The sequence below is a fragment of the Urocitellus parryii genome, chromosome 15 (genome assembly GCF_045843805.1).
Source record: "Urocitellus parryii isolate mUroPar1 chromosome 15, mUroPar1.hap1, whole genome shotgun sequence".
Classification (NCBI taxonomy): domain Eukaryota; kingdom Metazoa; phylum Chordata; class Mammalia; order Rodentia; family Sciuridae; genus Urocitellus; species Urocitellus parryii.
The window spans coordinates 48,551,382-48,573,737 of NC_135545.1; the positions used below are offsets into that span (position 1 = coordinate 48,551,382).

At 54.7% G+C, this 22,356-nt stretch overlaps 1 protein-coding gene across 6 annotated transcripts in view; it reads right to left on the bottom strand.

The window, feature by feature from the left end:
• Bcar1 (BCAR1 scaffold protein, Cas family member) overlaps positions 1-21,925 on the bottom strand; it is a 38,482-nt gene extending 16,557 nt beyond the window's left edge. The window contains exon 1 of one of the 6 annotated variants that reach the window (XM_026399237.2): positions 21,792-21,925. In XM_026399237.2, coding sequence (XP_026255022.1) covers positions 21,792-21,803 — 12 coding nt within the window. In that variant the 5' untranslated portion in view covers positions 21,804-21,925. The other 5 variants (XM_026399238.2, XM_077792888.1, XM_026399239.2 and 2 more) reach the window with 5 other exon arrangements.
• Positions 21,926-22,356: the final 431 nt, after the last annotated feature.

The following is a 22,356-nucleotide window of genomic DNA, read 5'->3' on the forward strand; positions in this document are numbered from 1 at the left end:
TATTTGGAGAAGTGGCACCCCAGGGATGGTGCTAAAAGGAGCTCACTGACCCCACTGACCTCTGAAGCACCCAGCACCCAGGTGCTTGCCCATCACTGCACAAGGCCACCTAAATCTTGTTCTTGGCTTAAGAAACAGAAAATTGATGGTCCAGAGCCCTTCCTATAAATGCTATGAACATCTATGAAACAACATTCTATATATTTCAAAGACAAATTATCTGGGGACAGATCCCAGAATATTTCATTAGCTAATGTGGGTGCTTCTGGGAGACCGAGGGGAATGAGAAAAGCATGAGGAACAAACATGTTATGTGAAAATAAAACAAAGAAAGGGCCTTGTATGGACAAGAGTGCCAAAGAAGAGCAGCAACACCCCCCTGTAGTGAAGCTCTTGTTGATTCTCACCACCACCCCAAAAGTGGGACCTGCTAGGGTGGAGCAGGGACGTGTGCTCCATGTGGCCTGTGTGGGACTTGGACAGGCCATGTGGTTAGACATAGGAGGACCACAGTGCAGGCAACCAGGGAGCAGGGAGGCACTGGGGGCACAAGAGCCTGGTGGGGAGGCTCTGTGGTCCTCCATGCCCACTCATGTGCTCCTGCCACAGCCTTCCTAGCCCAGCTGCCAGGCTCAGCCTGGACCCAGAGACAGCACAGAGGGCAGGAAGTGCCTGGATGAGATGAAGCTGGGCTTCTATGGCCTCCTCAGATACCAGAGAACTGTGTGCTCAGCAGGGGCCCCAGGGTTAACAAAAGGGGAAGCCAGGTCCCTAGGAGGTCAGCCCCATGAGAGCTGGCAGAGAGACCCCACCAGGCAGGGCTGGGTACTGAGGGAGGCCAGATGGTTCGCTCTGGGCTTTAGTGCGGTCCCCACAGCCTGGCCTCCACTCTGATCTAAAGATGCACAGCCAGGTCTAAACTTGCCATGGAAATGGGACCTAGCTCTGGCCACTCACTTGCTGTGTGTCCTTCCCCATTGACCTGCAGACTCTACCTCCAAGGAATAAAAGATGAGCTGGAATTCTAGGTGGCAGGAAGGGCCAGGGAGCAGGAAGTGGCAGTGGGGCTCCCTCCCCTACAGCAGAGCAGCAAGTCTGGGGAAAGGAGGTCCCCTCCTTCCCCCCAGACCATCAACGGAGGATAGCAAGTGCTCCTCTGAGTTCCCTGGTCTTCTGGTCCACCATACTGAGCAGATGGAAGAGGATCACCACAAGGAAGAGTACAACACCACCTGGGGAGATGGCCTGGCAGGCAGTGGATGCTCCAGTGCCCAGCAACAGGCCTTCCTGGATACACCACTCTCTTGCCTCAACTCACTTCTCCAAGGCAGCTAAAGGCCTCCAACCCAAGAAAGGGCCAAAGGTCAGAGAATTAGGAGGCAAGAGAAGCAAGGCCCAAGGGAGAAGCCAGACCCAGTAGGCAGCCTAGAGAGGATAGAGCCCAGGCGAGCATTACAAAGGCAGAGCCCGGGAACTGCGCAAGTTAAGGAAATCCTGTCCATGCCACCATTACAAGGGAATTGAAAATGCACTGAAGCATAAATTATGCCTCAATAAAACATTCTTCAAAATTTTTAAATGGGGAGACTGTCAGAATGCCACTGGTAATGTTTCAGACAATGAGGGAGTACTTTCTCTTATTGTTTTGCAGAATTTTAAAATTTTTTATTTAGTAAGTAGTTCTTCACTTGAGGTTGAAAAAATATACATATCCTGAAAAAGAAAAGAGTGGATCACCTCCTAGGCTCTGAGGCAGGATAAGACAAAGGCAGCTGTAACAGACCAAGGCCCCAGGAGGAGCAGGCAGGGGAAAGACCTGCCCCCCAGTCCACCAGGGCTCCTTGCCCCCATCCCCAGGCTGCCAGTAAGAAGCAAATTTGCCAAATATGGTCTACAGCCTGCCTCCAGGAATCACATCCCGTCAGGGGGCGGGACACCCGGGACACCCTCCCCCAGTGACCCCAGAACATAGAGCCGCCTGGCCAGGTCCCCCAGCCCCTGCCCTGGTGACCACAGGAAGTGCCAGCAGGGTGAGTCACAGGAAAATTCCCCTCCAGCCAAGTCAGGGGTTGGGGGTGGGGGTGCAGACAGAGGGGACTGCCCCCTGGAGGTCCTCACCTCTTAGGAGGGCAGTCCAGGGAAGTCTGACAGAGAGGTCCCACCAGGCAGGCTGGGAAGGAGCAAAGACAGGGAGTACCAAGGGCAGAGTCCAGTGAGGACAAGGGAGGGGAGAGAACTGGTTTGGCCCAGGTGAGCTGCTGATGCCTCTGGCCTCCCAGGGCTGCCAGAACCCCTTCTCAGCAGGAATCACTGAGCAGGCCAAGTCCACTGCAGCTGTGTAGTGTGCAGCAGCTGGAGCCAGGCTTGGAAGCACCTCGCAGGCTGGGAATGTGGCACAGGGTGCCTGGCACAGGGAGCTCCTTTGCCTGCGTCAGCTGGCATTCTCTAACCCAGAGCTCCCCATGCAGCCCCCCCCCCCCCCGTCTTGCCCGGGTCATGGGCAAGGCTGATGCTCAACCTATCAACTGCTCCATTTGGCCAAGCCCCGCCCTTTTGGCCTTTCTGCCTCCCCCGCTGCTCCTAGAGGCCACACTCCTTCTCTCAGGTCACTGAGCAGCAGTTAAGCCCCAGACCCAGACTACCTCTCCCTCCCACTGTTGTGTGACCTTGGGAATGTCCCTTGCCCCAGATCACCAGATCCTCTTCTAAGATGACAGCCCTGGCTTCACTGGATTGTTCTTTTTTGGCGGTGCTGTTGATAGAACCCAGGACCTCACACATGCTAGGTAAGCACTCGACCACTGAGCACCACTATTCCCCAGGATTATTCTTTTGTTTAACAAAAGATTCACCTGGCTCTGCCTCTTACCCAAGCTCCCAGAGACAGTGTAACTCAACAAGCCTCTATCAGCACGCGGCTTACATTATAATGGGACAGAAAGATATCAAATAATTTGCCATAGCTGAGAGGAGTAACTCAGTGGTAGACCACTTGCCTGGCACACTTGAAGCCTAGGTTCTCACCCCAGTACACACACACACAGATGACCTTCCTGAGGAAGAGATACTACTGGTGACTCACCACAGAAAAGCACAGGGGCAGAGGACAGGCATGAGGCAAGGTGCTGAAGCAGGGGTGAGGATGGAGGGAGACATGCTGTGGCCCTGGGATGACAGGTAGACAGGGCTGATCATATAGCAGGATCCCATGGTATAATGAATGGATGGCGCAATAAATGTCATCCAAACAGTGCTATGGCCAGTAAGCCTGGATGGGGCAAAGTGCACACCACCATTGCATTCCTGCTCTGGATGTGCTCCCCACCTCCCTGTTTTCTCTCCTGGGACCCTGTTTGTGGAAGATTACAGGGAATGTGTGTCATGACCCAAATCAGAGGAGTCAGCCTCCCAAGCCCACTTTCCCAGGCTCCCTCACTGCTGGGTATAGTCAGTCGTATGACTCATGCTGGGCCAATCAGGTGCTTCCACTCCATTCTCTCAAGCAGCACAACTGGGATCTTGGAAGGGAGCAGAGCCAGAGCACAAGTGCCAGTCCAGGCAGATGCTGTCAGCCATCTGTGCCAGGCTGCTACCTGACTTGCCCACCTCTGGCCATTGCATTCCTCCCTCTGCATCCTACCACTCCTCGGGGCACACTTACACATCACCCTCCTCCAGGAAGGCTCCCATGACTCTCGGGGAGCACCCAACCCCCTTCCCCTCAAAGTACTGAGGTGAGGGAAAGACAAACATGTGTTGTCGCTGTCTAACTCACGACCCCTGACCCTGGTACACCTGTGAAGGACACTTCTTCAGTGGAATCTTGGGTGCACACACACAGGGCCTGGCATAGGATGTGCCATACCAAGTGCCTGCGGAGTGGATGGGGCCAAGGAAAACCCCCAGCCCAATGCCAACACTCCTCAGCAGGGCCCACTCCAAACAACATCCTGCATGTGGAAGCTGACAGGGCTGCCCCATAGGCCAGCCTGACTCTGAGAATGGCCCTCGTCGTGTCCCAGCACTGTCAGGCACTCTGATGTGGAGCGACAGATACTCAGTCTCCTGGACTCTGCCAACTGCCTGAAGGAGCCCTGGAAGTGCTGTGGGTATTTCTAAACTCCAGCTCCGGGAGGGGCAAGCTGGAGGCTGGGAGTGCTGAAGGGAGAAGACAACATAAGGTTTCTCCTCCAAGGAGCCCTCCAGCGGGCCCAACCTAGGCCGCCTGTGAAGGACACTGCAACATCTGAGGACTGCAGCTCTCCACATCTGACCTGTACCAGCAAATATGTTCTCAGCACCCAAGGAGCAGACAAGAAAAGGGCCACACAACCGATGGGTCCTGATGGAAACAAAAAGATGATATATTTACCCAAGGCCAGAGATGGAGCTCTCTCTTTCTCAGTGATTGTCTCATTTAACCCTCAAAGTGACCCTAGGAAACATTAGGATCATCCCTATCTTATGGATGGGGAAACTGAGGTTCAGAACAGGTACCTGAATTGCCTGGGTCACAGACGGGAAGCAGCAGAGGCAGATCTGGGGCTGAGAGATAAAATGGAGCTCCCTCACTGCTGGGTATAGTCACTCCTATGACTAGGGATTCCTAGGGTGGGCTTAGGTTCATAGAATCCAGGAATGGAAATTTTAGAACCTTTCTTACCTGCTTAGTCCCCACCACATGCACTTACTCACCCCACCACCACCTCAAGCACAGCACATCACATACAGCAAGGCACCCAATTAACACTGGCTCTCTTCATACCCAGAACCACTGCAAATACGGAAGGCCACAATTTTTATTTCTGGTATATTCTGTTTGTTTGTCCCAAAGAACCTCCAGTGGCCAATGGACACAGGCACGACAGGCACACAGATGACTGACAGTAGCACTGGGGATCCAATGGGAGGCAAGCAGTCACAGATCCACTGGACTGGATCCTGATCACCACACCTCACACTGTCCAGGCTCCAAGGCAGTTCCTAGGGAGAGTGCCTCTTCCTTTCCCTGCCTGGATGTGCAGGGTGAAACTCTGGGACCTGCCAGCCTTAGCAGCGTCCTCCCCTAACATTCCCATGGGCAATTTGATTAGCCAGGGTCTGGGCTAAAGCCCTTGGTGCTCGCCTGTCAGGGAGCAAGAGTGTGGAGAACCCCGTGGCTTGTGTGCAGGTCTCACATTCAGGTGCTATTTCAAGAGGAGCCAAGGCTTTAGCCACCTGCCTCAAGAGTGTGTGAGGCCTAAGGGCAAAAGAGGTAGTGTGGGGGTCCTGGGCCCTGTGCCTGACACTCAGGAACCAGAGGACAGACCTGTAGAAAGAGGGAACGATGAGGGTTCTTGTGGGGTGGGCATGCCAGGGGCTCCCCTTTATAAGCACAGGCTGGCCTTGGCTGAGCAGCAACCATGAAAAATTTTGTATGCAAGGCGAGAAGCATGTCCCTGCCTCAACTCCTGCCAAGAAGCCACAGGCACTGTCCTTGGGAAGCTTACAGAGGAGAGGTGGCAAGAAGAGGGCCCTTCTGCAGCATCTGCAGCCCCTAACACATCCTGGAGGGTGGGGGCTATCCACTACTGTCCTTTCCTGGGCCCTGATGAAGGACTTGTGAGATTGTGGCTGGAGTTCACTTTTATGTTGAGACCCTTTACTTCAGGCACAGCACTAGGCCCAGAATAGGGGTAAATCCTCAACCCCAGATTTATCATCATGGAGGGGTCTGGGACCATACGTAGAAGGGACAACAAGAACTTTACTCTGTACAAGACCTTGGTTTCTCCATCTTTACATCTAAAGCCCCATGGAGCTCACCCTGCAGACCCTTATCTGGGCACTATGGACCATGAAGGAGAGAGAATTGTCAAGTGTCTTTGCTGGAGAACAATCCCCATCCCCCAATCCTGCTCCCCACACTTCAAGTCTGACTCTAATACTGCCTTTCCTATTCCAGGACACCTCCTGGAGGGCAGGGGAGGAAACTGTCCAGGCCAAGGGTAAAAGAAAACAATGGATGCTACCAGAAGGGGGCCACAATGGCATAGACTTGCAGCCAGAGGGACCTCACCAAGTTGACAGCCCCAGTATCACTTGCCTCAAGGACTAGAGCTTCCCCCATCCTGGTACAGGGAGTGGAGGCACATAGGATGCAGCACATGGAAACTAGGTTCTGAATGTCTTTCTCTGTGCCTCAGTCTCCCCCCTCTGCACCATCCAGAGGGGGAGGTGAGAGCAGCTGTCTGGGGACCTTTCCCAGGGAGACAAGAGGCCCTAGTACCACTGCCCTTACTTCATTTTATTGGCTATCCCTACAAAGATGATACAAGCCCATAGTGCTCACCCTCCTGCTCAGCAGAACCAGTAATGGCCAGAGGCTCCAGTCCTCCTCTCCCTAACTAAAAGTGATTTTTCCTGGCAGAACCTGGGGCTGCCCTGCCCTGACTCCACCCTGCTCCCACTGGGCTCCTTCTATGCCCAGAGCAAAAGGGAGGTGGTTGCTAATGCCAGGAGGGTGTGCCAGCAGCTCCTCCCCAAGGGCTCCCTTCCCTACAGATTCCACCTGCGCCTGGGCCCGGATCCTCCAAGCACTCACACCTGCACTTGTGTCCTGCCATCTCTCTGCCCCCAACAGCCAACTCTCCACCTGGGGAAAGGAGGGTGTGTCCTCCAGCCCAGGACTGTAGGAAACCTCCTCACCGGCTGAAATCCGCAAGGAAAAGATGCATGGTCTTTCCGTGAAGGTGACCAAAGCCACAGCAAACCCCCAGAAGTGCCCACCGCAGAGGTGCAGAGAATGGAAACCAAATGCTCTTAACACCTATATGGGAGCCTTGTGGATGGAAAAGAGAGCTGCTGCCTCCAGTCTGGAATTCTCAATCCCCAAATTCCCCCACTCCAGACCCTAAGCGGCCCGCTCCCTGCTCTCCCTGCCCGAGTGTACTACTCAGCAAATCCCGGCTTCCCGACCCTTCAACGCAGCAGGGAGCAGGGAGCCCCGCCCCTGCCCGGGCTCCCCGCGGACGCTGGGACTCTAGGGCTGCGTAAGCTAAAGGGACACCCTGGCTCTGTAGGCTGTCGAGCCAAGGGATTCCCCAGCGTGGACCCCAGAGCCCCCACGTCTACGTTTCGCAGCCTGCGCTAGCCCCTGCCATGAATCCCCGAGGTGCGGCCCTGGACTCCCTCCGCTGGAGATCCGGCTCCCCAAACCTTCTGGCAAAGCCGGCGGATAAAGGCCCCGGCGCACCGCCCCGGTTCCCGGAATCCAGCGCCGGCGGGCTGGGGTGAATCATTAACCGGCCCCGCTGGAGCTCCGGCCGCGCCGACCTCCCGACGACGCCACGCACTCGCTCGTCCGGCCCTCAATCCCTACCCTCCGAGCGACCAAAAGACCGACGGACGAACCGCCACCCCGCCTGGAAGTGCAACTTCTCGACCCCAAGGGACCTCCGACCCCTCCTCACGGTCGCGGAAAGGGCTCAGAGGCTGGGCGCAGAGGCCCAAGGTCACACAGCAGGCAGCCACCGGCAGAGGGAGAGCGGGCCGTCCGCCAGCAACTTTCCCGGATCCAGGAACTTTCCTGCGGGCCGGCGGCCCCTGCGCCCAGCCCTTCCAACTGCCCCCGAGGCCCAGTGGCTCTGGGCTCCTCCGCAGCGCCTGCCTCCCAGCACCCGACCAGACCAGGAATAGGTGCGGGGCCGCGGGCCCCGGTCGGGAAGCGCTGAGTATCCAGCGGCCAGCGGCTCCCAGGACCCGCAGGTCCGGCAGGAAATGCCACTAGCTTAACCCCTTCCCTCCCGGGTGCGAGCAGGGCAGCCGCTAGGAAGCCGGTTCGCCAAGCCCATCTGAGCGTGCGGACCCCGCCCCACGGCCGGGAGCAGACCTCGGGCCGCACTCACCAGGTAGTTCATGGTGTCCCGCCGGCTGGAGGCCTCGGCTCCCCTAGAGAGCGCACACCGAGCAACCCGGGCCTCGTACTCGGGGTTCTGAGAGCGCCGCAGCCGCCCCGGCCCGGCTCCCGGTCCGGCAGCCTCAACCACAGCCTTCGCCGCCCAGAGCCGGTCCCACCTAGCTCCGCCCGCCACCGCGGCCAGGCCGGCCCAGCCCCGCTCCCGGCATGCCTGGCCGCGCGCGCCCATTGGCGGCTGAGGCTCCCATGCAAATGAGCCGCCTGCCCGGGGGGCTCAGGCGCGCAGGGGAGGGGGGGCGCAGGAGCGCGCGAACCCGAGCCTGCCCAGTGGGACAGCCCCCTTCGGCTCAAGGCCCCAGTCCGGTGTCGGGCTTCAAACCTACTGCAAGGGCTGGGGTCCTGGCTCAGCTCTAGAGCGCTTGCCTACCATGTGTAAGGCACTGGGTTCGATTCTCAGCCCTGCATATAGTAAATGAATAAATAAAGGTCCATCAACAACTAAAAATTTATATTAAAAAAAATAACAAAACCCCGAGCTGGGGTTGGGGCTCAGCAATAAAGTGGGCTCGCCTAGCATGTGTGAGGCCCTGGGTTCGATCCTCAGAACCCCATAAAAATAAATAAAATAAAGGTACTGTGTCCAACTGCAACTAAAAAAAATGTTAAAAAATTTTTTTTTGCACCCAGCGGCTCAGGAGATTGAGGAAAGAGGATCACGAGTTCAAAGCCAGCCTCAGCAACAGAAAAGCACTAAGCAACTCAGTGAGACCCTGTCTCTAAATAAAATACAAAATAGGACTGGAATGGGGCTCACTGGTTCTATCCCTGGTGTACACACACACACACACACACACACACACACCCCAAAACAAAAAAACCTACTGCAAGGGATATCCCTTTCCCTCCAAATACAGGTCTCCCAGAAAATGCCTTTCTTGAAGGTCTGTCTACTCAAACAGCCTCCACTTCCTGGAAGACTGTCAGGATTGCCTTCTGGAGAAGCAATAATAGGTGGGCCACAGTCCCCTCTTCCCTCCCTCCAGGCACCGGCCTCAAATCAACTTTTGTCTTTCCCACCCACCAAACCCTGGACATTCCACATGTGTCTATCAGATAATCCGTCTCAGATCTGAATCTAGATGTTATGGGGAGGGAGCATGCTCCAGCCTGCAGAAAAATAACAATAACTACAACACGACCTTGGACAGTTTGACTGTGTGAGGACCCCAGGAAATGAAGACTCAAGGGAAGGAGATTGGAGCTCTGGCCTGACGTGACTTTTTTTATAGGCAGCACTGCCCCCTCCCCACCCCCCGCATTCCTCGACCTTCCCGGGACTCAGGCTGGCCCCCAGAAGCCCAAAGGGAGCAGGGCCAAGGCTCATCCTGTCCTACCCACCCCCTCCTATGTGCTCCTGGCCATAGCAACAAGGAACTCAGGAACCAGAGGCCTGATCTGATCCCTGCCTCCCTGAAGCAGCATTCTCCTACTCTGCTCTGACGTCTGCCCTAGGAGACCTGTCCCCTCCATTCTTTTTTTTTTTTTTAAAGAAAGAGAGAGTGAGTGAGAGAGAGAGAGAGAGAGAGAGAGAGAGAGAGAGAGAGAGAATTTCTTAATATTTATTTTTTAGTTCTCGGCGGACACAACATCTTTGTTGGTATGTGGTGCTGAGGATCGAACCCGGGCTGCACGCATGCCATGCGATCGCGCTACCGCTTGAGCCACATCCCCATCCCCATCCCCTCCATTCTTGATTCAGTCCTGGCCATAGATAAAACCTGTGCCCAGGACTCCCCTGAAACCTGCTCAAAATCGTGTGTGTGTGTGTGTGTGTGTGTGTGTGTGTGTGCGCGCGCGCGCGCGCTCACTCACTAGAAATGAAAAAGTAAAACCACCACCACAGTAACACCTGAGTAAGTTTTGGCTCTCAGAAGTGCCCCCTTGGTAGGCTGCAGGTCAATGACTGCCACCCCACACAGCAAAGCAGGATGCCAGAGTCCAGCGATGCACAATGCTCTGCAAGGAGGTCTAGGATGGAAACTGTTCCAGAGCAGCCAGAACCCTCACAGTCAGCGAGCAAGTGCTCACTATCTAGAACCTCCTGGAAGCATTAGGGTAGACCTGTTTCACCCAGCAGAGAATCCCTGGCATGGCCTGCGATATGCACACAAGCCCCTCCATCTGACAGGCACTTGGCACCCAGAGCTCAGCGCATAGTCCCTACCCAGATTTGCAATTTAGGCAAGCCCTCTGCATCTTGGGTTCCTTTCTCATCTATAAAATGGTAAAGTATTGTACAGTCAGGCTTCTCACAAGTCCTCTGAAGAGCTGATTCAAACAGATTCCCGGGTCTCACCTCTCCTGAAAAGTGGGGCATCTGCACCTCCCTGAGCTTTCTGGCTTGGAACCCACTGGCCAGAACTCACAGCATGAGGGTAGGTAAGGAGCAGTGACCCGGGAGTTCTGGAGAAAAAGGGGATAACCAGCCAACACTCTGCCTTCCCCAAGACTGCCCCCCTGCCCCGCCAATATAGTTCATTTCCCCACAGAAGAGGAGCCAGCACTCAAGAGCACAGCCTAGGGCACCCCTTCTGCTGGACCCCAGGCACCCGTGCCTCTGGCCCTCCTACACCCTATCCTTGTGCAGCTACCAACTCCTTAGCCTGAAGTGAGTGGGTCAGACTCTCAGGGAGTGGTCTAAACCAGCTGGACCAGAAAGAAGTGTTGGAAGCTGAAGGCAGTCTTCAACTTGTCCCCAGGATCTCTATTTCGGAGGGCAGGGGCAGGACCAGGCCTCACTGCCAAGTGGCATCCTGCTGGTAGGCCTCCTGGTTGAAGGTCTCTGCGGGAATGAGCAGGTATACTAAAAGCCTGACCCTCAAAGGGGCCAGCTTGTCAAGGAAGGGAGATACAGAAAGGAGGTGGGACCTTGGGAATGGGAGACCCTCCCCTCTCCGGAGCTGGATTAAAGTGGCACTGGGGGTGGGGCTGCTGGTGTGGGCGGGCAGGCAGGGGGAGGGGAACTGGGCTCAGGCAAAGGCATTTCAAAAATTTGCTCCTTTTCTACTTAAACTCCCCCCTCCCAGCCTGTGCCTCCTAGAATGGTATTTCCGCTTTGGAAGACGGCCCCAGGATCCTTGTCCCACTGTTTGGGGAGGTGGGGAAGGCGGGTTATAGGGAGGGATGCCCCTTCCAAGGCGAGTGGTAAGAGGGGGAACGGGCTCTGGCTGAGGTGCATGGTATATGGGAAACAGAACCTCACCCCACCCCAGTCTGGCCTCCCAAGCTGCCAAGGAGCACTGACAGGGATCACCCCAGGTGCCCAGCACAGCCTCTGTACTGGCCCTATGTCAAATGCCCACAACAATCCCCCATAAAGGGCTTTACCACTGGCCCCATTTTATAGGTGACAGGGGTGAGACTGGCCCTGGCCTCATACATTCCCAGGCGTAGAAAGGAGAGAGCAGGCAGCCAGAAGGGGGTATGGGGGTGCTGCTAGATTTCAGCATACCTGACTACCCTGCAGCAGGAAGGAAACCTAGGGACAGTAGCACCCCAGGCTTGAAGCCAGACTCCAGTCACATTGAGTCTCCCAAAGGACAGGCAGCCAAGACCTAAGCACCTAAGCATCATCCCCAAACAAAACTGCATTCTGCACTGGGGACCAACACCTCCCCCACCCCCACTGAAGTTTAGCCCATTGGCAAAGAGGGCACATTAAATAACTGTTGATTGGATGGGACCTCAGAGGTGGCCCTGGTGGGAAAGCCTGGTGCAGGTGAGTAATTCAGTCTCCTGAAAAGGAGGATAGTCAAGTCATGCCCAGTGTATGTGTGCAGGCACACACAGGTACACGGGCAGTGGGACTGGCAGAAAGGAGAGAGGCCCAGCTGAGGAGATGGGATATGATGTTGGAGGAGGGAGGGCAGTGGTGGGAGCATGGCCTGGCACTAGTGCCAACACTCTCCTGAAGGGGAGATATCACCAACCCCTGGGGCCTGAAATCATCATCTGTGCAGGGAACATGGTGGGCCCAGCACATGAGGACCCTGGTTCTCACTGTCATTAAAGGGTTCACTGGGAAGGGAGCTGCTGCTGCTCATGCTGGATCCCAAGTAGGGAGAAGAGCCCCAGGCAGGGTTCATGCTCTGGGCTCTCTCAGATCTTGCCTTCAGTAGAGACCCACTGCACTCTTGCTTGATGCCCAACAATGTCCACTGAACCATTTATACCAGCAGGATGGGAGGGGCACAGTGTAAATGCCCAGCTCCAGGAGATGGCTAGACAAACCACACTCCCCAAGGAAGATCATGCTGCTGTAGAGAGGGCCACTTTCAAAGACCAAAATAATGTAGCAAAATGCTTCCAACAAGTTAGATCAGGCCTAAAATGACATGCACAATATGATGGTGTATAGCCCCTTCCCTTTCTGAAGCCTTGGTCTTCCCAGAAGCAGGAGGTGAGCTGGCCGGTCAGCCGATGGCCAGCTCTGGGAACAGCAGCAGGAAAAGGTTTCCCAAGGCTGGAGGCTGAGTGCCTTCCCCTGGGCTGGCCACTCGGAGTGGCAAGTTCAAACCTGGAAGAGGGTACAGGGACTCTTACAGATGGCACAGAGAAGAGGTGAGGTGGCACAAGAGCAGAGTCCTTGCTGCTACCCTGGGGACCAGGATGAAACTACCACTACCCAGAGGCTCAAAGGGCAGTGCCTTAGCCAGCTCACATGGCCAAGAACACCAGAGCTCATACCCGTGGCCCCCCTGCCCAGCAGCCCAGGGGTGTCCCACAGAAAGGCACCCCTAGTAACCCAGACAGAGCAGAGTACACACTCTCAGGGTGGTGTCAGAGCTGTCAGCCATAAACAGCTTTCCACCCTCTGCTCTTCAAGGATCCCAGTACACCCAGTGCCTCCCACCGGCCATGCAGCTCCAGCTTCTCCCTTCAGGTGCTTCCCAGAAGGGGCAGCACAACTCTCCCAGTTATTTTCATTGTTTTTTTAATGTGAAAATTAAAAAGTAGCAGAGGCACCCACAGGGAGGTGTCTGCCTCAGGGTGGGTGCTGTGCCTAGGGGGCCCAAGCTTCAGGGGGCCAGTATGGCAGCCAAGCAATGCTCAGAAACTCTGCGCCCCACCCAGGGTGATCACTATGGTGGTCTGTGTCCCCCCTTTCTGTCCCTCTTCCCTCCCCCCACCTCTCTGTACTAGGGATTAAACCCAGGGGTACTCTACCACTGAGCTACATCCTCAGCCCTTTTTATTTTGAGTCAGGGTCTCACTAAGTTGCCTAGACTGGCCACATACTTGTGATCCTCCTGCCTCAGCCTCCTGAGTCACTGAGATTACAGGTGTGCACCACCGTGCCTGGCTGTTTCCCTTTCTCTTCTGCACCTTCCTTGCCCATATCCCACTTCCCTCTCCCCTCCAGCAGGGTGCTGCCACAGCTGCCCGCACATGTGTATGGAATGAGGAGGCCGGGACCTATGTACTACCCTCCCTGCTGACTGAGATCTGGCCCCTGCAGCCTTGCTCCATGGCAGAGGCAGCCCCTCAACACTGCCTGCAGAGTAAAAGCTGGCGGACAAAACTGCCTTGGGGAAGAGAGGAACAAGGCAGAAGGAGGGGCATGGGGTGGGGCAGGTCCCTGTCTTCAGAGAAAGCTCAGCTGCTGGTAGCTGCCTTTCTCCTCTGTTTGACAGGCTGGGTGGGCAGGGACAGGGTGTGGTCAAGAGGCCTCCCCAGCCTGGCCATCTGCTCTTGCCTTTCCCATGGCAACCAGCCCCAGCAGATCAGGCAGAGGCGGGTGGCTTCACAAGCCATCTGCTGCCCACCCCAGGCTGCTTCCATCAAACACAGTGCCCATACCCACAAATACCCACAGAGGGGCAGAACTATGTTCCCTGCCATTGGGCTGGGGTTAGTAGGGCAAGAGACCAGTGGGTTCACAGGAGGGGTCCTGGGGCCTCTGGAATGGGAATACAGGTAAGAGTGGATACACAGATGGCAGAGCTATAGCAGCCCCTAGGAAAGCAATGCTTTCTTTCCTTGGACGTAATGCAGTCATCCCACCTGAGCCTGTTCTAGCCTATAGAGAGGTTCCATTTGCCCCAGGAGATCCAGTCCCAAGCTTTTTCTTACCTTTAGTCTATAAGGACAGGAGCAGACAATGATTCCAGCTAGCTGTGGGACCTCCGGTTAGTCACTGCCCCTCTCTGAGGCTCAGTTTGTACATCTGTTAAATGTAATCCCTGACAGCAGCTGTGCTATCCCAGACCCTGAGAAGGGTGGCGTTTCTGGGCTGCACAGGGGATGGTAACACCCCGAAGGCATGCTGCCAGCAGCACATCAATACCCCACACTGTCACATGTCCAGTGCCACCCTGATGGGCACAATCCCTCCCCTGGACCATACTACATGCACCAGTATACCCTGTTAAATCTATTCCAAGACCTCCCGGCTCTCCCCACCTGCAAAGAACTCCCTCCTCAGGTGCTCTGTGATTCCTTCTTCTTCCCCCAAACCTCATCTGAGGCTCAGGGGCAAAATCCTTCCTTGGAGTTTGGTTGCCCTCAAATCCACAAGCCAAAACAGGGGGTGGGCAGGGACTCCCTAGAACCAGGTTCTAGGATGCTGCTTATGGGGTCTATCTCTGTCATTCACACCTACAGACTGAGTATCCACTGCACGCTATGCGCCACACTAGAATACTGCTGTGCAAATAGTCCCGTCCTCAGGGAACTTACACCCTGGGCTGCTGAGGTGCAGGACGTTATGAACAGCTAATCACACATATCGGTGGTAACAAGGACTCTGTGGGAGAACAAAGCAGACAGCAGCAGACTGATGGGGAGGGGTTGTTGTTTTTTTTTTTTTTTTTTAAAGAGAGAGTGAGAGAGGAGAGAGAGAGAGAGAGAGAATTTTTAATATTTATTTTTTAGTTCTCGGAGGACACAACATCTTTGTTGGTATGTGGTGCTGAGGATCGAACCCGGGCCGCACGCACGCCAGGTGAGCGCGCTACCGCTTGAGCCACATCCCCAGCCCCAGGGGAGGGGTTGTTTTACACAAGGTACTTGGGGGGCCTCTCTGAGGAGGTGGCATTTGAGCAGATGTGTGAATCTTTTGCTAAGGCTCATTATGCAGAAAAAAAAAAAAAGTAACAGTAAAGACTGGTAAAAAAATAGCACAGGCGAGCCCACTCCTTCCTTCAGTGTGAAGAGACACTGAAGTGTCTCAAAGCGCCCAAAGAATGCCTCTCAACACTCCCTCCCCAGGCATGGCTTCTTCTGCTAGGCTTGGGGCTCCCATGGTTGAAGCAGGGGCACCCTAGAGTATCTGACCAGCAGGGCATCTCGGTAGTCCAGTAGAGACTAAGGAGACAGGGTGGGACACAGCTCTCAGGACAGGCTGCATTCTCTCCCACCTCCTGATCTCTTTGAAGTCCTGACAGCCAGGACCTGGGGGAGGGGGGTAGGCTGGAAAAAATGCAGATGCCTCAAATGGCTAAGGTGAACCTGCCAGGTAACTGAGGAGTGGAGACAACTGGAGAGGGCTGTGAACTGGGAAGAGCGTCATTACACCCCTTTCTAAGCAATCATGTTACTTTGGAAGATTCAGGATTTGGGAGCCCAGATAACTCTCAAGGCATGCCCCAAGGCTGTATGATTGGATATCAGGTTTTATAAAACACTGAAACAAGGTGTTAAACCAACCTCTGACAGTGTTCTGGTACTTAAAGATACACAGTACACAAAAGATAGCGACAGCAACCCATCAGCAAGGGAGTAGATCAACGCACTGTGACATATTCATAAGGGAAACACCTCTCAGCAACAAAACGGAGCAAACTATCAATACCACCACATGGATGAAAATCTCAAAACCATCAGGCTGAAAAAACAAGCCAGATCCAAGAGTACCTACTACATGTTCCTACTTATGCAGAGTTCAAAAATAGGCAAATCTGCCAGGCACACCTGTAATCCCAGCAACTTGGAAGGCTGAGGCAGGAGGACAGTACATGTGAGGCCAGCCTCTGCAACTTAGCAAGAAGACCCTGTCTGAAAGAAAAAAATCAAAGGGCCAAGATGGGCTGGGGTTGGGGCTCAGTGGCAGAGCGCTTGCCTCGCACATGTGAAGCACTGGGTTCAATCCTCAGCACCACATAAAAATGAATAAACAAAATAAAGATATTGTGTCCATGTATAACTAAAAAATATTTTTTTTAAAAAAGGGCTGAGATGTAGCTCAATGGTGGAGCACCCCTGGGTTCAATCCTGGGGGTAGAGTGGGGGAACAGACAAATTTAAGGCAGTGATAGCAATCAGAATGGTGGCTGCCAAATGAGGTAGGGACACTTGACTGCAAAGGGGCTTTTAAGAAGTTTCTGAAGTGATGGAGACATTAATTATCTTGATTTCACTAATGGTTACATGGAAGAGTCTACATAAGTCAAAATTCATCCAGCTATACATTTAACATACCTCAGTAAGAGTCTCAGCTGGTTTAAAAAAAAAATCACAGAAGAAAAATGCATGGCATTATATACAATTTCAGAATTAAAAAAAAAAATAGGTATTGCAATCCTAAACTCTTTTTTCCCTGGCTGTCAGGGAGCTTAAAATTAAATTTCTATGCCTAATTAGCTTGGACTTTCTGGAATAATCTTTCCTCTTTCCCAATACATTTCATAGTTCTGGATCTTTTGATGAGTCCAGACTATTTGTGTCTTCCACTATAATCTGCTTCAAATCTTTCTTGGAATTTGGCAGAGTTTAAGTAATAAATTAAAATTACTGAAAAGCCCCCTTAGCCTCTAATCCCTCCTAGAAAGGAGATTAATTTTAGAGCTGCAACTTGTGACCCTCTCTCCTGCCAGAGCAGGCATCCTCCAGCACCTTTACTGAGGTCCCTAACCCGCCCCAGCTGAGTTTCTTGGAGGGAGGGAGACAATGCCACAGCAAAGGGTGACTAAGAGGAAGACAAAGAAACAAAGGGGTTTGGCCAGGATGCAGTGAAAGCAAGCAACAGCTGTTCAGCAGTCAAGTCCAGAGCTGGAAGCTGAAGATGAGCCTGAGGGGGCAGGAGGGGCACAGTGAACAACAGAGAGAATAACTTCACACCCAGGGAGGGAAGTGGGAGGTGCAAGGGTCATCCCACCCCTACAGCAGGTGCTCAGTCACAGCCTTGAGCCTACTCCTTAAAGTACCTGATCCATAGGATGAGGTGGTGCCCTGCCTGCCCTGTGCCTTGCCAGGCCGCTATAGACCATGATAAGGACAGATCTGTACCACCCCAGTGGCTTCTACTACCTTCCACTCTGCCCTACTCAGGGAGCAGAGTATCGACCTGGCCTGGGATGCAGTGGGCCAGCTAGTGGCCCTACCAGATGGCAGTCTGTTACTCTGTAGGCAAAGTGACAACAACAACCTCCCACTCAAGGCTTTGGGGGGGGGTGCCTAGGGCGGGGGAATGTGGCTGGTGATAGAAGCTTGCTTAGCATGTGTGAGGCCCTGTGATTGGCGGGGAGGGGGAATATGGAGGGGGGTTCTTGCTGGCTAAGCCACAGCAGGGAAGAAGCCAAGGTCATTCCACCACTAAGACCTTGGAACTACAGCCACCTCAAAAAAAGGGCCACTGGAGGTGGCCCTGAGCAAGCCACAGAGAATGACAGAGACATGAGGCAGACTGCCTGGGAACCTTCCCCACCCTGTTGTACAGAAGTCAGAAGCCCCAGCAGGAAAGGATAACAATCTCCGAAGATTCTTACTAACAGCATTGTGCATCCCTCACCAAGTTCTCCCCAGACCCTGAAGGCTCAGTGCATCAACATCCCCATCACACAGAGGATGAACTAAGGCACATCAAGGTTCTCACTTAGGGCACAGAATCAGCACTTTTTTTTTTTTTTTTTTTAAAGAGAGAGTGAGAGAGGAGAGAGAGAAAGAGAGAGAGAATTTTTAATATTTATTTTTAGTTCTCGGCGGACACAACATCTTTGTTGGTATGTGGTGCTGAGGATCGAACCCGGGCCGCACGCATGCCACATCCCCAGCCCCACTTTTTTTTTTTTTTTTGTAACAGGGATTGAACCCAGAGGCGTTTAACCACTGAGCCACATCCCCAGCCCATCCCCCTTTTAAAAATATATTTTATTTAGAGATAGGTTCTCACTGAGTTGCTTAGGGCCTCCCTAAGTTCTAAAGTCCTCTCACCCTTAACCACCAAACACTCCTCCCACCCTGAAGCAGACTCTCTGGGATCCCTCTTGGCCCCCAAGTCTCCCAGGACAGCGGCTGAAATACCAGGCTCTGCACAACAATGCAGCCACGGCTGGTGGGGTTCCACACCCTCAGCAGATGGCCAGGGGCAAGCTGGAGTCCTGAGGAGAGAGTGAAGAGCCAGGTGGGCGTGGATCCTGCTCCTGAAGAAGCCCGCAGTCCTGTGAAGCAGCCTGACAGCAACCGAATGACCTCACCAATAAATGCACAATCACAAATGAAGGCTAGGAGAGCTTCCCAGGGGGTTGATGCATGGCTGAGCAGGAGCAACCTGGGAAGAAGGACAGGGCTGGCCTTGGTTTCTCCAGAGAGGAGCAAGCAGAGCCAAGCCTGTGGCAGGAGAGAGTATGGAAGGGGCTTTGGGGACTGAGCTGCAGACTCTGGACTTGGACACTGCTTCTTCCCACCTTATCCTCTTCAGCCCTTTCCACACAGCCTCAGCGGGCCACTGCCTGGCTTCCCAGGCCAGCTGTGAGCCCCAGGGCAGACCCTCCTGGCTCCTTGGCCAGCCCTCCCACACACGGCACCTGCTGGTACAGAGCCAGGCACAGAGGTCACCCCAGTAACGCTGGCAGCAGTTCAACCAGATACCAAGCCCTGGCCACTGCTGGGCTGGTCAGGACTAGACCAACCTTGCTACATAGCACCAGGCAAGCTGCCTGCTTCCCAAGGGCACTAAAGGGGTTACACAAACTCATGCCTGGAAGGCCGCAAGCAGAGTATTAGGCTCTTAGCAGTTTTGGCCTGTCAACATCTCAACAGGCTGTAGCCTCTGCAATTACAGAGGCCACGCAGGATGATGGTCACTTTATGGCTTTAGATTCTGATTCCAGTTGGCTCCTGCCCTGATTCCACCTCTCTCACTGGCCATGGGACCCTGGCAAGACATGGGTCCTTCCTGAGCCTGGGAGGCCCAGCCTATGCCAACAGGACATGTTCCACACAAGTCAGCATATGCATCCCTTGAAAAGACCCATCCCTTGGTAAAGGAGCACAGGAGGGGTGGGAGGAACACCACTATTTCATCACAGGAAATGAGGCAAAAAGAGATTTCAGGGCATTTCTCTGCAAGCTGGAGGTGGCCTCCTTCCTGACAGTGACAGCACAGTAAGCATCTTGCTACTCCTGAACAGATCCCATCCCAGTGAGCCCAGACATCAAAGGTAGGCCATTTCTAAGTGTGAACTGCCAACTGGGAGGCACTGTCCAGGGCACTGGACAGCCATGCTCAAGAGGAAAGCATATATTAGAGAACAATCAGGAAAAGAATGTCCAAGCACTGCCAAAGCACTGATTTTGGCTCCCAGCAGAGTAAGGAGCACTTAGCAGGGGGGCAGGGACACTGTGGTACCTTCCCCTCTCTAGCCTACGACTCCACAGGAGTCAAATAGCAAGTGAGATCCTTAGCACAAGGCCTGCTTAAAAACCCAGGGAGTCATACCCAGCTCAAAATGGCCCACCCCAAAGTCTTCTCTCCCTGCCATCACCTCCCATCCCGTTCAGAAGCATCTTGTAATTTCTGTGGGTCAAAGTGCCTGCGTCAGCCCTATCCAGAAAAAGATTGCCCAAATGAGCGGGTATGCTTAAAACCCAAACGTGTCCCTGAGCACCACATGGGCAGTTACCACTCTGGGTTCCAAGAGCAGGGCTTGAGCAAGCGGCTTAGTCTGGAAGCCTCCATAAGGCCTCCCCAGCACATGAAAATAATCTTCTGCTCCAAAAATTAACTTCTAGTCCTACACTACCCAAGGTCCTAGGAGACACCAGGTGATCTGACAGCTCAGCCACCCTCTGAAGAATGCATGAAGGCTGTGTCTATAAGCAAGAAGGTGGGGAGTGACTTGGAGCAGGCCATAATGGGGGGCAGATTAGTTGACCTCGACTGCAGTTCTCCAGTTATACCTATCTGTCCAGGTCCCACCCAATCTGCCACCCTCTCTAGTTATAGATGGGCCACCCAAGGCAGATTTAAGGACAGCTGCCCAAAGTCCCGTGAGACAAGTGGGCTGCATGCAATTCCAGACTCCGCATCCAGAGCTTTGCACTGATTATGGACAACCAAATCAAATGTAGATCTTCCAACGAGGCCTGACCAGGCTACCATGTGGCCAGAGTGGCATTCCCATTTACCACTGCCCTAGAGACCTTGGCCCTTAAGCAGACCTGGGGGTGGGGGTCCACTTTATTTTTCTGAACAGTGTTCACAGAGGCAGAGCTAGTTGGGCCCTAATGCTCTAGCCTAGGCAGATCCAGAGCTTTGCAGGAAAGCAGAGCAGAAGAGGGTCTGGGCAGGCATTTTCTATCTTTTCTTTTTGGAAATGAGGCAATTATGCTCTGAACCAGAACAGATGGGATGGGGGGTTCACATCAGCTCGGCCTGGAAGCCCTAATTTTTCATCTGTAATTCTGCATTACCGCTTCTGGAGGTGGGCAGGAGCTGGGATCTTTAATTCCATAATAACAGTGCTTTGCATTTACACAGCATCTCTCCTCCAGTAATCTCCATACACTTTAAAATAGTTAATTAAGAGACCACTTGCCTGCCAGGAAGCCCCAACTGTCTGCTTCACCAAAAGGATGAAGGTGAGAAGCAATTCCAGAAACAAGGCCAGGCTGGGCAGGGCTCTGGCTTATTGCCTCTTCCTGTCAGAGGGAAAAGCCCCTGACTCAGCAGAGAAACAATGGCTGGAGGCCACAGCTCTCCCAGGCAAATGATGCCCCCTCTGGCAAGAAGCAGAGTACAGATTCCCACCTCAGTCTGTCCATCTGTAAAGTGGGCTGGGGCCTGTATGTGAGGCCTGGTCACCCCAGATAGCCAGGATCACTTGCCACCCTCAGGAGGTGAGACCCAGAAGGCTAGGGATGCTGTCCCATCTGTGGAACGTACAGCCATGGTCTGGGGGCTGCCCAAAGCCACCTGTTGGGCCAGGAAAAGGGGGTATCAGGCAGAGAAGGCTCATAGATTGAAGGGAGGAAGCTGCTGGTCTCAGGGGCCTAGAGGTTCAGCCAGGGAGCAAAACTTCCCGGAAAGTAAGTGGATCAGCCAGTGCAGGGGTGAGAAACGGCTGTTTCTGGAGACAAGGCAGACTTTGACCCAGGCCTGGCCATCCTGGTGGGGACACAGAAGCACAACAGGGCAACTATCCAAGGGAGTTTTCTGGGGGTCAGCACAGACCTCCCCAACCCTCACCCAGCCCAGACCTGGACTTTGGTTCAGGGGACCGACAAAGATCCCTCCCGACTAGGCCTGGCCATCCGGGTGAGGATTCCAGCGGGACTGTACAGGCTCCTGCCTGGCCCAGGTGTCCCAGTGGGGGCAACAAAGACCCCTACCGACCCAGCCGTCCTGGGGAGCTTCCCGAGGCGACAGCACAGACCCCCAGCCGACCCGTCTCTCCTGGAAGCTGATGAAAAGGCAGAGACAGAGAGGAGGGCGTGGGGGAGACGCCCCCAACCTGTCGCCCGAACCCTGCGCGAGAAAGACCAGATGGAGCGACCCCCAGTCTGGCTGTCCCCGCGGCATTAGGCCTCAGCCGGCAGCTAAAGGTTGCAGGCCGGGCCGGGGACAGCGGGACAGGGGGGCGGCGGACCCGGGGTCCCGGGCGGCGTCGGTACTCACCGGCACAGACATCGTGGCCGCTGCTCCCGGGGCCCAGCGGGCAGCGGCGCCGGCAGGCTGGGGGCTTGGGTCCGCCCGCGCCGCTCACAGCCCCCGGCGCGGGGTCCCGGGGCTCTGGAGGCTGCCCGCGGGCTCCTGCGCGCTCCCGGCGGCCGGACCGTCCGGCGGCTCCAGCCCGCACCGCGCATGCGCCGCCCGCCCCGCCCCGCCCCCTCCCGGCTGCTGTGCGGCGGGCTGCATTAAAGGCGAGGACCCCGGACCCCGGCATTTTTCTGTCGGCCCAACGCGGACAGGAGGCCCGGTCCCCACACCTTATCCCTCCTTGGAGGACCACCTCTAGACGCCTCATCTCATGTCCGCCCAACCTTTTCTGGAGGCCAGAACCTCCGCCCACGGCACATCCCGGGTGCTGGGCTTCTATCCCGCGGCCCTGGCCGGGCTCCCAGTCCCGGTGTCCGGTCGTAGACGGGGGTGGGGCTGGGCTCGGCTAAAGGCGATAGCAGGTCAGCGGAGCAAGACTTAGAACCCTTTTGTTTTCCCCCAGCGCAGAGGGAACCCAGGGTTC